The 13,271-nt window shown below is 37.3% G+C and overlaps 1 protein-coding gene across 1 annotated transcript; it reads left to right on the top strand.

The window, feature by feature from the left end:
• Positions 1 to 1,219: 1,219 nt before the first annotated feature.
• Positions 1,220 to 11,860, top strand: lrrc15 (leucine rich repeat containing 15). Its single transcript, XM_023268201.3, has 2 exons — positions 1,220 to 1,453; positions 8,842 to 11,860. The coding sequence occupies exon 2, from the start codon at positions 8,849 to 8,851 to the stop codon at positions 10,550 to 10,552; it is 1,704 nt and encodes a 567-aa protein (XP_023123969.2). The 5' UTR covers positions 1,220 to 1,453; positions 8,842 to 8,848; the 3' UTR covers positions 10,553 to 11,860.
• Positions 11,861 to 13,271: the final 1,411 nt, after the last annotated feature.

Genomic DNA, 13,271 nt, shown 5'->3' with positions numbered 1-13,271 from the left:
TTAAATGTGGCTGTGAGCGCTGAAGCCACATGTGTCTATACGTTAACTCCGCCCTCGCTATCTGCTTCCCTGTGGTTTACTGTGACAGGGAGTGGAAATGGTAAAAATGGCTCAACATGAGCTGCTAAACGTTATCCGTTGGTGATTTATCAAAGAAAAAAATGTAAAATTTTAGCATCTAAGCTAAATTAAACTGAATACACGTGAAAAAGTCGAGAAAAACCTCCAACAAACCTCAAACTTCTTGAATAAAGATGATTTTGCTAACGACAAACTCATTTATTTTAGCTAAATTACACTGAATTGCAAGGTTCTTGGAATTTTTCTTGACTTTTTCAGGTGAATTCAGTGCAATATAGCTGTAATAAGTGACTTTATCTTTCAGAAAAATCCTCTTTATTCACAAAGTGTGAGATTTTGGGGAGTTTTTCTCGACTTTTTCATGTAATTTAGCTAAAATTAGTGACTTTATCAAAAGAAAAATCCTCTTTATGCGAGAAGTTTGAGGTTTTTTTGGAATTTTTGTCAATTTACTCAGGTAAATTCAGTGGAATTTAACTAAAATAAGTGACATTTTCATTAGAAAAAACTCTTTAAGTAAGAAGTTTGAGGTTTTTTGGAGTTTTTCTCAACTTTTTCATGTAATTTAGCTAAAATAAGTGACTTCATCAAAAGAAAAATCCTCTTCATGCAAGAAGTTTGAGGTTCTTTGGAGTGTTTCTTGACTTTTTGAGGCAGTTTAGCTAAAATAAGTCACTTTATCACTCGGAAAAATCCTCTTTATTGAAGAAGTTTGCACAGACCAGAGCTCATTACATAACTCCATGAAGACTTATACAACACTGAAAGCTGACATTATGTCATTCAGGATCAGGAAAATGTGTTAATTTTGCAGCACGAATGAGAGTGAACTCCAGTCTGCTGGTTTTTAAGTTGCTTTCTTGGGTCCTCTTGGCATCTGTAATCCCTAAACGTGGATTTGTGTTTGATTTACAGCTTCCACACCAAAGATATGTGCAGCTTAAACAGAAAACAAGCATGACGAACCCAATCATCTCCTTTGTTTTCCACCAAACCAGACTTCTCACCCTAACCACAACATCTCACAAGCCTTTTTAAAACCCCACAGAAACACTAAATCAGTTCAGACCCGGAGCAGGCCGGAGGGTGGGGCTTCTCCCTGATCCCCCTCCACCACATTTAGCTGAAAACATGTGAAAGAGGGGCCAGGGGGCCGGAGCTCCACCGAGAGGAAACCTGCAAACTTCATGAGCTCAGAGCCCAAAGAGCTGAGCAAAGAAAAGCAGCGAGAGAATGACTAAGAGGCAGGAAAATGTGATAGTGTGAGGTAGAGCTGGAAACCTTTCTAGAATCAGTGAAGCTGAGGAGGAAGAGGATATAAAGAGACACCGGCTGACCGTCTGAGTTCACTGAGCGACAGAAACTACAGGAGGTGAGTTCTAGAAAATGGCATGCTGCTCGTTTTTGAGGAATTATGTGATTAAATTAACCAGAAACAAAAATAGAAAGGAAAATCAGTCAGTGACAATGCTGTACAATACACCATTTAGTGCATAATTAACTCTTAATTTGTCTATTAATTGAATTTAATGGACTTTCTGAACCCTCCACTAAAGAAAGAGGTTTTTCATGACTCTTCTAAAGACCAAACTGTAATAAATTACTTTAAAAATACAGCAAAATTCTAATAGTAGGATTTTGTTTTTACAAAATATGGTTAACATGGTTCAGTCTGAGTTCTGCAAAATGCCATGCTGCTTATTTTTGAAGCATAATTTTAATAAAATTAATCAAAAACAATATTAGAAAGGAAAAATAAGCCACTTGAGAAATTAGTTAGTGTCCTGCTATCTTTGCTGAACTCTTCATTTGCCTGTTAACTGAATTTAATCGAGTTTCTGATGCCTACACTAAATAATAAGGTTCTTTAAGTGGCGATATACTTCAGTAAATTATGGAAAAATACAGCAAAATTCTAATAGTAGTGTTCTGTTTTTCCACAATATGGTTAAAACTGTAAAATCTGAGTTCTTCAAAATGGCATGCTGCTTATTTTTGAAGAATTATGTGATGAAATCAAGCAGACACAAAATTAGAAAGGAAACTAAGTCCATGGCAATGCTGTAAGAGGAATTATTTAGTGCATAATGAACTCTTAATTTGTCTATTAATTGAACTGAATGGACTTTTTGAACCCTCAACTAAATAAATAGCTTCTATAACTGATGATATTCTGTAATTAATTACTGTAAAAATATAGCAAAATTCTAAAAGTAGGGATTTGTTTCTACAAAATATAGATAAAGCATGTTTTGTTTTATGAAAATAGGGTTAAAAATGGTAAAATCTGAGTTCTGCAAAATGTCATACTGCTTATTTTTTTTAAAGAATTGTGTAATTAAATTAATCATAAACAAAACCAGAACGGAAACTAAGTCAGTAGCAATGTCGTTAAGTACATTATTTAGTGCATAATGAACTGAATTTGCCTCTTAATTGAATTTAATGAACTTTCTGAACCCTCCACTAAATAAAGAGATTCTTTAACTGGCGAAATCAAAATTCTAATAGTAGGTTTTTACAGTTTTTACAAAATATGGTTAAAAATGGCAAAATCTGAGTTCTGCAAAATGACATGTTTGAATTATTTATTCAGAAACAAAATTACAAAAGAAAATAAGTCAGTTAGGATGCTGTAAGAGAAATGATTTAGTGTCCTACTGTCTTTAATGAACTCTTGTCTTTTTATTGAACTTAATGGACTTTCTGTTCAGTCCATTTCTGTTCTGTTTGTTTTCTTTGAGCATGAACAGCATTCAACAAAAGCCTTTAATATAAAACATGAATTACCTCGACTACAGGCAGCAACAGTTTCTGACAGTAAATCTGCTGATTCTCCAAATGTAAAGGAAAAACTCTGAGCAGTTAAGTGGAAACGCTTTTAGCTGCAGATCTTTCCAGCTCGTCCCAGTCGGTGGTTTGGGTTGGACTGGAATGATAATGTGCAGCAGAAAGAACACATGGTTCTACTGTCGGTTCTCACTCAAACAGGAACACTGTTATTATTTTATTCAGTTGCATGAGCGGCGTTTTCACTGGATCTGTGTGCAGGAGGAAGTTTCTAATGTGAGGCAGGAAAATTAAGCTGCAAACTGGAACTGAAAATGGTTAAAGGAGCCATTTTTAGCTCCATATTAGCAAGAGTTTCTTTAAAGAACCACAAAGATGCCTCAAAGAACCATCAACACATGGTTCAATGGCAACTTTAGCACAAAAAAAAGGTCTATAAGGAACATTTATTAAGATTCTTCTTTCTCTTTGCTAGTTTTACACCAACAATTAATAATCGTTTTAGGTATTTTTAAGCAAAACAGTCAGAATTTGCATAATTTCTGGGTTCCTTCCATTAGAACAGATTTAATATTTTGGGTTCTTGGTCAGACAGAACAACATTTCTAACTGCTTCCTGGTGTTTTATCAACCAAATGATGCCTAAAAACGAAAATAATCACTAGTGGCAGCTCTAATTTAATGCTGTTAGCTGTCACTAAACCAAATAACTCCAACAAAAATGAAGAACCATTAATATTTTAAAGAACCTCCACTAAACAAAGAGGTTCTTTAACTGGCAATGGCTCTTTGAAGAACCAAATTGTAATAAATTACTGTAAATTACAGCAAAATTCTAATGGTAGGGTTCTGTTTTTGCAAAATATGGTTAAAAACTGTAAAATCTGAGAAAAATTGTAGTCTTTTCTGCCAAATTCATAAATATAAACATCTGTCAGACTGCAAAACAGAAAAACAGCTAATAGAGTAATAATTAGCTGCACAGAAACATAGACAACGCTACGAAAATGTTCCTTTTTAAACATTTTCCTTTCACTGATCAGTTCTGAGAGGCACTAAAGTTGCTTAAATCTGATGTTCTTGTGCTTTTCAATGTGTTAATATTTTCCACATGCAAACAGGGAAGTGTGGTCCGACTGCACATTACTCAATAAATATCTGACCTTTAGTTTTTGGGGTAGTTGGGTAATTAGAAACCCGCCCTTCAGTTTAAACTCTGACCTGAACATCCACAGCAGAGCACAAAAGGGAACTGAGGGTGAAACTGCGTCAAACCACAAAAATCTCAATTAAAGAACGTTAAAACCAAAGTAGAGGAAGTAAGAAAAAGAGCATAACACCTGAAAACATGAGAGTTGTGACATTTTAATGGAAAAATACAAGACAAAAGACAAAAACAAGACACAAAAAGACTGAAACGAGACACAACATGACAAAAGTAAGACACGAAATGGCAGAAACAAGACAGAAATTGACAAGACACAAAATGACAAAATCAAGACACAAACCAATGGAAACGAGATACAAAACGACAAAAAAGACATAAAATTAAAAAAACAAGACATAAAACACAAAAACAATGCAGAAAATGAGAAAAACACAAAGAACCACCAACACATGGTTCAATGGCAACTTTAGCACAAAAAAAGGTCTTTAAGGAACATTTATTAAGATTCTTCTTTCTCTTTGCTAGTTTTACACCAACAATTAATAATCGTTTTAGGTATTTTTAAGCAAAAAGGTCAGAATTTGCATAATTTCTGGGTTCCTTCCATTAGAACACATTTAATATTTTGGGTTCTTGGTCAGACAGAACAACATTTCTCACTGTTCTCTGGTGTCTTATTGACCAAATGATGCCTTAAAAATGAAAATATTCCCTGGTTAGAGCTCTAATTTAATGCCATTATCTGCCAAATAACTCCAATAAAAATGAAGAACCTTTAATATTTTTATAGAAACTCCGTTAAACAAAGATTTTTTTTAAGGGTGATGGCACATTGATGAACCAAACTGGAATAAATAACTGTAAAAATACAGCAAAATTCTAATAGTAGGGTTCTGTTTTTTTACAAAATATGGCTAAAAACTGTAAAATCTGAGATTTTCCTTTGTCTTTCATAGTTCTACAACAAGAATTAATAATTGTTTAGGGTATTTTTGGGCCAAAAAGTCTGAATTTGCAGCATTTCTGGGTTCCTTCCATTAGAATACATTTAATATTCTGGGTTCTTGGTCAGACAGAACAATGTGTTTCAAGATGTCAACATTTCTCAACTTTTCTGGTGTTTTATCGACCAAATGATGTCTAAAAAATGAAAATATTCACAGGTTTTAGCTCTAATTTTATGCAATTATCTGCCATGAAACCAAATAACTCCAGTCAAAATGAAGAATCTTTAATATTTTTATAGAAACTCCATTAAATTAAGTTTTTTAAAGGGCTGATGGCACTTTGATGAACCAAATTGTAATAAATTACTGTAAAAATACAGCAAAATTCTAATAGTAGGGTTCTGTTTTTACAAAATAAGGTTCAAAACTGTAAAATCTGACATTTTTCTTTGTCTTTGATAGGTCTGTAACAGGCCTTGATAACCATTTCATGTATTTTTAAGTGACAAAGTCAGAATTTGCAGCATTTCTGGGTTCCTTCCATTAGAACTCATTTAATATTTTGGGTTCTTGGTCAGACAGAACAACATTTCTAACTGCTTCCTGGGGTTTTATCAACCAAATGATGCCTAAAAACGAAAATAATCACTAGTGGCAGCTCTAATTTAATGCTGTTAGCTGTCACAAACCAAATAACTCCAACAAAAATGAAGAACCATTAATATTTTAAAGAACCTCCACTAAACAAAGAGGTTCTTTAACTGGCAATGGCTCTTTGAAGAACCAAATTGTAATAAATTACTGTAAATTACAGCAAAATTCTAATGGTAGGGTTCTGTTTTTGCAAAATATGGTTAAAAACTGTAAAATCTGAGAAAAATTGTAGTCTTTTCTGCCAAATTCATAAATATAAACATCTGTCAGACTGCAAAACAGAAAAACAGCTAATAGAGTAATAATTAGCTGCACAGAAACACAGACAACGCTACGAAAATGTTCCTTTTTAAACATTTTCCTTTCACTGATCAGTTCTGAGAGGCACTAAAGTTGCTTAAATCTGATGTTCTTGTGCTTTTCAATGTGTTAATATTTTCCACATGCAAACAGGGAAGTGTGGTCCGACTGCACATTACTCAATAAATATCTGACCTTTAGTTTTTGGGGTAGTTGGGTAATTAGAAACCCGCCCTTCAGTTTAAACTCTGACCTGAACATCCACAGCAGAGCACAAAAGGGAACTGAGGGTGAAACTGCGTCAAACCACAAAAATCTCAATTAAAGAACGTTAAAACCAAAGTAGAGGAAGTAAGAAAAAGAGCATAACACCTGAAAACATGAGAGTTGTGACATTTTAATGGAAAAATACAAGACAAAAGACAAAAACAAGACACAAAAAGACTGAAACGAGACACAACATGACAAAAGTAAGACACGAAATGGCAGAAACAAGACAGAAATTGACAAGACACAAAATGACAAAATCAAGACACAAACCAACAGAAATGAGATACAGAACGACAAAAAAGACATAAAATTAAAAAAACAAGACATAAAACACAAAAACAATGCAGAAAATGAGAAAAACAAGATACAAAACGACAAAAACGAGAGAGAAAATGACAAAAACAAGACATAAAAGACAAAAACAAGACACAAAACAACAAAAGCAAGACAGAAAATGACAAAAACAATACACAAAAAGACTGAAACGAGACACAAAATGACAAAAGCAAGACACAAAATGGCAGAAACAAGACAGAAATTGACAAGACACAAAATGACAAAATCAAGACACAAACCAACAGAAATGAGATACAAAACGACAAAAACGAGAGAGAAAATGACAAAAACAAGACATAAAAGACAAAAACAAGACACAAAACAACAAAAGCAAGACAGAAAATGACAAAACCAGGACACAAAATGACAGAAACAACACAAAAAATGACAAAAACAAGATACAAAAGACAACAACATCAACAGAGTTGTTGTGTGACACACGTTCCATATATGATAAGTATTATTTAAAATATTATGTTGACTAAAAAAAATTCCTATAATTACAAGCAACATCAATGAAAAAAATTACACCAAATAAAGGAGATTATTTTTGGATTATTTGAAATTTGATGGGTGGAATGTAAAATGTCCTCCGGTTCTGGAACGACCCTTAAAACAATAAAAACATGAATTTCCCAGGAACTGAGTCCGACCCTGAGAGTGGAAGCAGACATGAGCACACATAAAAAATACGAGCAGCTGCAGAGCGCTGGGATGTGTTTTATGACTTTGGTGTCTTTGATGTGAAAACAAAACACAAAGAAAAAGATGGTCTCTGTGCAACTGAGCTCATTGGAGGGTCTTTAGAAAAACTACTTCCTCAGAAAGACTCCTTCTGCAACCTAATACGCCTCGGCCTGCCAGCCTCACGGAGCACAGCTTTAAATGGATTTGTGTGGAGAAGCAGATCATGACGTTGGCACCGCTTTCCTCCTCGGCGCTTCTTTTTTCCTCAAACATGTGCAGAGAAAACACAGAAATCCAAACATATTCGCTCATAAGAGACTTTTTAAAGCTGGAATCAGCTCCAAACCAGCACAAATCTCTGTTAAATGCTTCTAAGACCTGCTCAGCATTGGGATTTCCGCCTGCAGCGTTGGGTGGCTTTATGTAAATGTCTCCTTGTTGGGTAAAACAGGAACGCTGAGGCTGCAACATGTCGACGCTGTTACTAATTAGAGCTGCCTTCAGTGGGGCTGCCTCATTATTGTGGTGATTTAAAGTGCAGGAGGAGAGAAAAACACCAGGTCTTTTCCTTCACCATCCTGAAGAATCAACCCTGTTGCACAAGCATGCGGAGTAAAAACGCAACCGATTCAAATATGCTTTTCATTTTCCTCAAGAGTGGAAATAAATCTGTAAAATAATAGAAGTAGTACTGACAGCTCATTATCCACATTCTCTCCTGTAATTAAAAAGAAAAAAAAACAGATTTGTGGTGATTTTGCATTTCTTTGCTATAATTTTGGCCATTTTGTGGTGATTTTGCACCTTTTTTTTTGCAACAATTTTTAACCTTTTGGGTGTTTTTGCCTCTTTTGTGTCTTTTAAGGGTAATTTTGCAGCTGTTTGTGGTTATTTTTGCATTGTTGTGGAAGTTTCATGCCTTTTTGTGGTGATTTTGCATGTTTCTTGTGGGAATTTTGAGACTGTAGGGGTAATTTTGCCTATTTTGGTGTTGATTTTGTGCCCTTTTAGACTAATTTTGCCTATTTTTGTGGTTATTTTGTGTGTTTGTGGTTAGAATTACTCAACATTTCTGAAGACCAGTTTAGTCTTTAGATTGTGACACCTGGAGTGGATGTAAAATGAACTCTTCTTGTGTCAATTTCAGCCCTTATGGTGATGTTTTTGCCTTTTGCATGGCGATTTTGTGTTTCTTTGTGGTAATTTTGGCCATTTTGTGGTGATTTTGCATTTTTTGCAGCTATTTTTAGCCTCTGGTGTAATTTAGTCTATTTTTATGTTGATTTTGTGCCTTTTAAGGATAATTTTGCATCTTTTTGTGGTCACATTTTTGTTGACATTTTGTGCATTATTGTGATGATTTTACATGTTTCTTCTGGAAATTTTGAGATGGTTAAAATTACTCAACATTTCTGAAGACCGATTTAGTCTTTAGATTGTGACACCTGGAGCAGATGTAAAATTACCCCTTTTTGTGTCAATTTCAGCCCTTATCGGAATGTTTTTGCCTTTTTCGTGATAATTTTGCCTTTCTTTGTGGTAATTTAAAAGTATTTAATTGTCTGACAACTAACCGTTGCTGCAACGTTTCTGGTTCTTCTGCTCCAGGACCACCATGGAGCTGCTGCTGACCCTCCTACTCCTCTGTTCCCTCCACTCTGGTGTCCTGTCGTGTCCGGATGGATGTCAGTGCTCAGAACCCAGAGTCCACTGCAGCGGCCTCCCAGACTTTCCCTCAGCTGTTCCGTCGTCCACCTCCACCCTCTACTTGTCCCAGTGCAGCTTCGACTCCCTGAAACCGGAGGACCTGGCCGGTTTCTCTGACGCCCTCAACATCTTTGTAATTAAAGACTCCGGTGTGAGGGAGGTGCGTCCCGACACGTTCGATTCCACTCCAAACGTAGCCGCCTTGGCGTTTACTGGCACCGAAATCCAAGATCTCCCAGAGGCCTTGTTCCAGAACCTTCAGAAACTGAACTCCTTGTCTCTAAAGAGCAGTAAGCTCTCAGTGCTTCGCCCTCAGTGGTTCTCACCATTGACGAATCTCAGTCAACTTGACCTCAGTAGGAACCTCTTCACTTCTGTACCTGTGGAAACTTTTCACCCTCTGACTCAAGTGCAGTACATTTCACTCTCTGCAAACAACATCAGTCATCTATCTGTGGAGACGTTCAAGGGTCTTTCTGAGATGAGAATCTTACGTCTGAACAAAAACATGCTCCAGGAGCTTCCTCTCGGTGTATTCGATGACCTTGTGAACCTGGAGGAGCTTTCACTGCACGACAATCTGATCACCCACCTCCACCATGACCTGTTCTCCAAAACTGTGAGGCTCCAGAAGCTGTTCCTCTCTCACAACAGGCTCACGACTCTCCCACAGGGGATCTTCCTGAACCTGCCCCTCCTGTCCCAGATCTCCCTGTATGAGAACCAGCTAGAGAGCCTGGTTCCGGGGCTGTTCGGACCCATGGCGCTGCAGGAGCTGTGGCTGTACGACAACAAGCTGAGTCGCCTGGAGGACGACACCTTCAGGAACCTGACTCAGCTGCGCCTCCTGGTGCTCAGCCGCAACCACATCAGCCACGTGTCCGGCGGTGCATTCAGGGGTTTGGAGCAGCTCGGGGAGGTTTCGCTGCACACCAACCTGCTCACCACCCTGCAGGCCGGGACCTTCCAAGGACTGCCCAGTCTTGTCAACATCTCCCTGGAGCACAACTTCATCAGCTCACTGCCTTCGGGTTTCCTGCAGGGTTTGAGCCACCTGGGACAGATTGACTTGAGTAATAATTCCTTCCCCAACCTGCCGAAGGAGAGCCTGGATGCCCTCGGTGCAGCGGAGGAGGTTCTCCTGCAGCAGAACCCCTGGAGGTGCGACAAGGACATCGTTCCTTTGAGGGACTGGCTGAAACTTCACCCGTCCAAGGTCAACCAAACCCTGGTGCTGTGTGAGAGTCCCCTCAGCCTGAGCGGTGAGATGGTCACTGCTCAGACGGACGACATCCTGATTCCTCTCAGCTCCACCGAGGAACCGGTGGTGACCTCGACGGAGAAGAGGAGGAAACCTAACACACCTCCAACCAAAAGAACCACAGAGTCACCCGTCATGAAGACCACCCCGACGTCAGAGCAGGAGGAGGTCACCAGCAGTGGACAGGACCAGAACACGATGGTTTCCGGCGACACATCAATCATCCTGATCGTCGTCGCCGTGGTTTGCACTGCCGTCATCATCACCGTCATCGTCAGCTGCATCTGCTGGAGGAGGAACAAGAGCGGAAAAGGAGAAATTGGTCGCGGAAATAAGAACTCTGTGCTGTAGTCCAGACCACAAAACCAGCAGCAGGACTTGAAAAGCCTAGAGGAAGCGCTCACTGAGGTTCCCTCGGAAAATATGGATTTAGAGTCAACCGTAGAGCAACAAGGATCCAAGTAACAAACAAGTAAACGGATTTGCTTTTGAATTCATTAGCTCTCAGTTTTGATTTTCCTCTTCAACAAGCTAACTGTAAACACACAAACCTTACGATCTCATCGCCCAGCTGGACATTTTTGGTGAATGTAAACTGAAATGCACTGACATGGTGTGAATTTAAGCCAGCATTTGGGTCATTCCAGAATTGGGGGACATGTGGGCTTCAAATTTTTTGAAAAACAAACCTTTTCTTTTAGTTTTCTGCTCTGTATTCATCAATAATAGGTAATAAACTATCAAAGGCTTGATTGGCTCAGCTTACTCATCAATGGTAGCATTTTTATTCCATTTTTTATTTTTTGTTTGCTAATCTTACTCTAATCAGAGTAACGGTTGCTAATCCATGCTAATGTTAGCTTTTTCTGAAGAGTAGAAGCTAGATATTTAGCTAGCTGTTACTGCTGACCAAGAGGACAAACTGACTGATGGAAAATATGAAAATATGAAAAATAGAAAAGAGGACAAAGATTTGTTCTACCCATTCTTTTGGAAAACTATTTGATGATGTTAATTCCAGCGTATCATGTGATTCACTGTTTTCTTCTTCTTCGACCTGCTAAGAAGGTTATGCTAACAAGATTGTTGTGGGACACATGCATAATAATTATTATTTAAAATATTATATTGATTTTAAAAAATGTTCCCACAATACAAGAGACAATAAAAAAAATAATACCACAAAAAGGATATTTAAATTTCACTTAAACTGTGTTATTTGAGATTTAATTTGGTCATCAGGGGGGTGGGACAAGAGAAAAATGGCATTTTAGGGGGAACTTCAGACTTATTTGGTATTTTAAAAATATTTTCAAACATTCTTTTCTCCTAGGTTTTTTTTTTTTTTTTTTTAAAGATTTGGTCTCAGGACAAGTACATTTTTACAACAACTGCATGTTTTCGTATTTTGTACGTGGATTATTTGAAATTTGATGGGTGGGACATAAAATGTCCTCCAATTCTGGAATGACATTTTTCAGCATTAATTATTGCAGTTTGACTTCTGTGCTAACAAGAATACATTTTGCAAACAGTTTAACTTTTTTTTTGGCAAAAGGGCTATAAAATCAAAGATGTAATGTGACTATAAATGACGCAGTTCGATGCAACAGCTTCTATCCATTCAATAAATGCACAACTTTTAGTGAGAGAAATCTATGACTGTGTTTATTATTTACTGAATTTACCCTCTGATGGTAGAAATGTAGACCTGCAAGCTTCACTTCTTTGAAACTGACAACAATTTATCCATTTTTCACATATAATTCAAGCTCTAAAAGCTCTAGAAAATGAGCTCAGATGCACATAAATAGCATTACGCTGACACACTGTATTGTACATTAAATAAAAAGGGGGAAAATGAGTAAACATACCATCACACATGAATGCACATGAATTTTTAAACATCCAGTACGTTCTTGAATGTGTGCCAATTCAGTTTGTGACAAACAAGAACAAAACAAAGTCCAGGATGAGCGGATTTCAAATGAGCAGGCTCTTCTATTGACAGAAATGTAAGATTAAAAAGGAAAATTTAACTCTAAAACACTCAGTAATGGTCAGTTAGTGGATATTCAGGACTGATAATATCCCAAACTAGTTAGATTTTCTGTCTTCCTTGTTAAATTCTATTTTCACCACTAGACTGCCATCTAATGGAAAGAACAGGCCAACATGCATTCCTATTTTTTGTCTTTTATTGTGCATCACTGTGTAAAACTAGGCTGTTATTGGTGTATGATTCATGCACGATGATGATTATTCATGTTGTTCTTAACATCAGAACTTCGATGTGGTGCTGCGATATTATAAACTGTAACTCAAAAATCAGAAATTATCAGTCTAGGTATGTTGTCATGGCTGGAGTCTGATCACACATGGAAAGTTTGAGGCAGACTTGAGGCAGGACGTACAGGCCAGTTATACAGCACTTCCTGTTTCATGGCAAACTGTCGAAATTCCAGAGGCCACTATTTCCACACCCTCAGATTTTTGCAGAGTATTTTGATATCTTTTGATCCCCCATGCCTGGTGTACATCCTGGCCAAATTTGAGCTCTGTCTGGGTTATCCTGTTTGAGTTTATAGCTTTTGAAAATGTGCAAAAATTGGTCTAAAATCATCCAAAATATGACACATAATTCAAAATGACTGACTTCCTGTTATGTTTTAAGTATGGTTGTCAATAACTTCTTTGTGTGTCTTGATGAGTTACATATGTGTACCAAATTTCATAGCTGTAGGTAACATGTCCGGGTTGTAGAGCCCGTTTGAAATTTTCCAGGTGACACTATTGAGTCACTTTGGCTCACAACTACGCAAGTTCCATAGAATATGAACTTTTTCTCCGATCCTGATATGTGTGCAAATTTTCACACATTTTCAAGTATTTTTCGGGCCTTCAAAATAGCGATTCAAAACAGAAGAACAAATCCAAGTCTGTGTAGACCTGAAAGCAGGCAGCAGCCATGTTTAGTCTGTTTTCATCTTCTTAATAGGATAAATAATGGTAAACTCGAGCTAAATTGAGTGTTTTGTACATGTTTTATGTCATTTTGTGACCTTTAAAA

The sequence above is a fragment of the Amphiprion ocellaris genome, chromosome 2 (assembly GCF_022539595.1).
Source record: "Amphiprion ocellaris isolate individual 3 ecotype Okinawa chromosome 2, ASM2253959v1, whole genome shotgun sequence".
NCBI classification, from domain to species: Eukaryota; Metazoa; Chordata; class Actinopteri; family Pomacentridae; genus Amphiprion; species Amphiprion ocellaris.
Note: the sequence above shows the minus strand (reverse complement) of the source record. Positions and strands in the feature narration are given on the sequence as shown.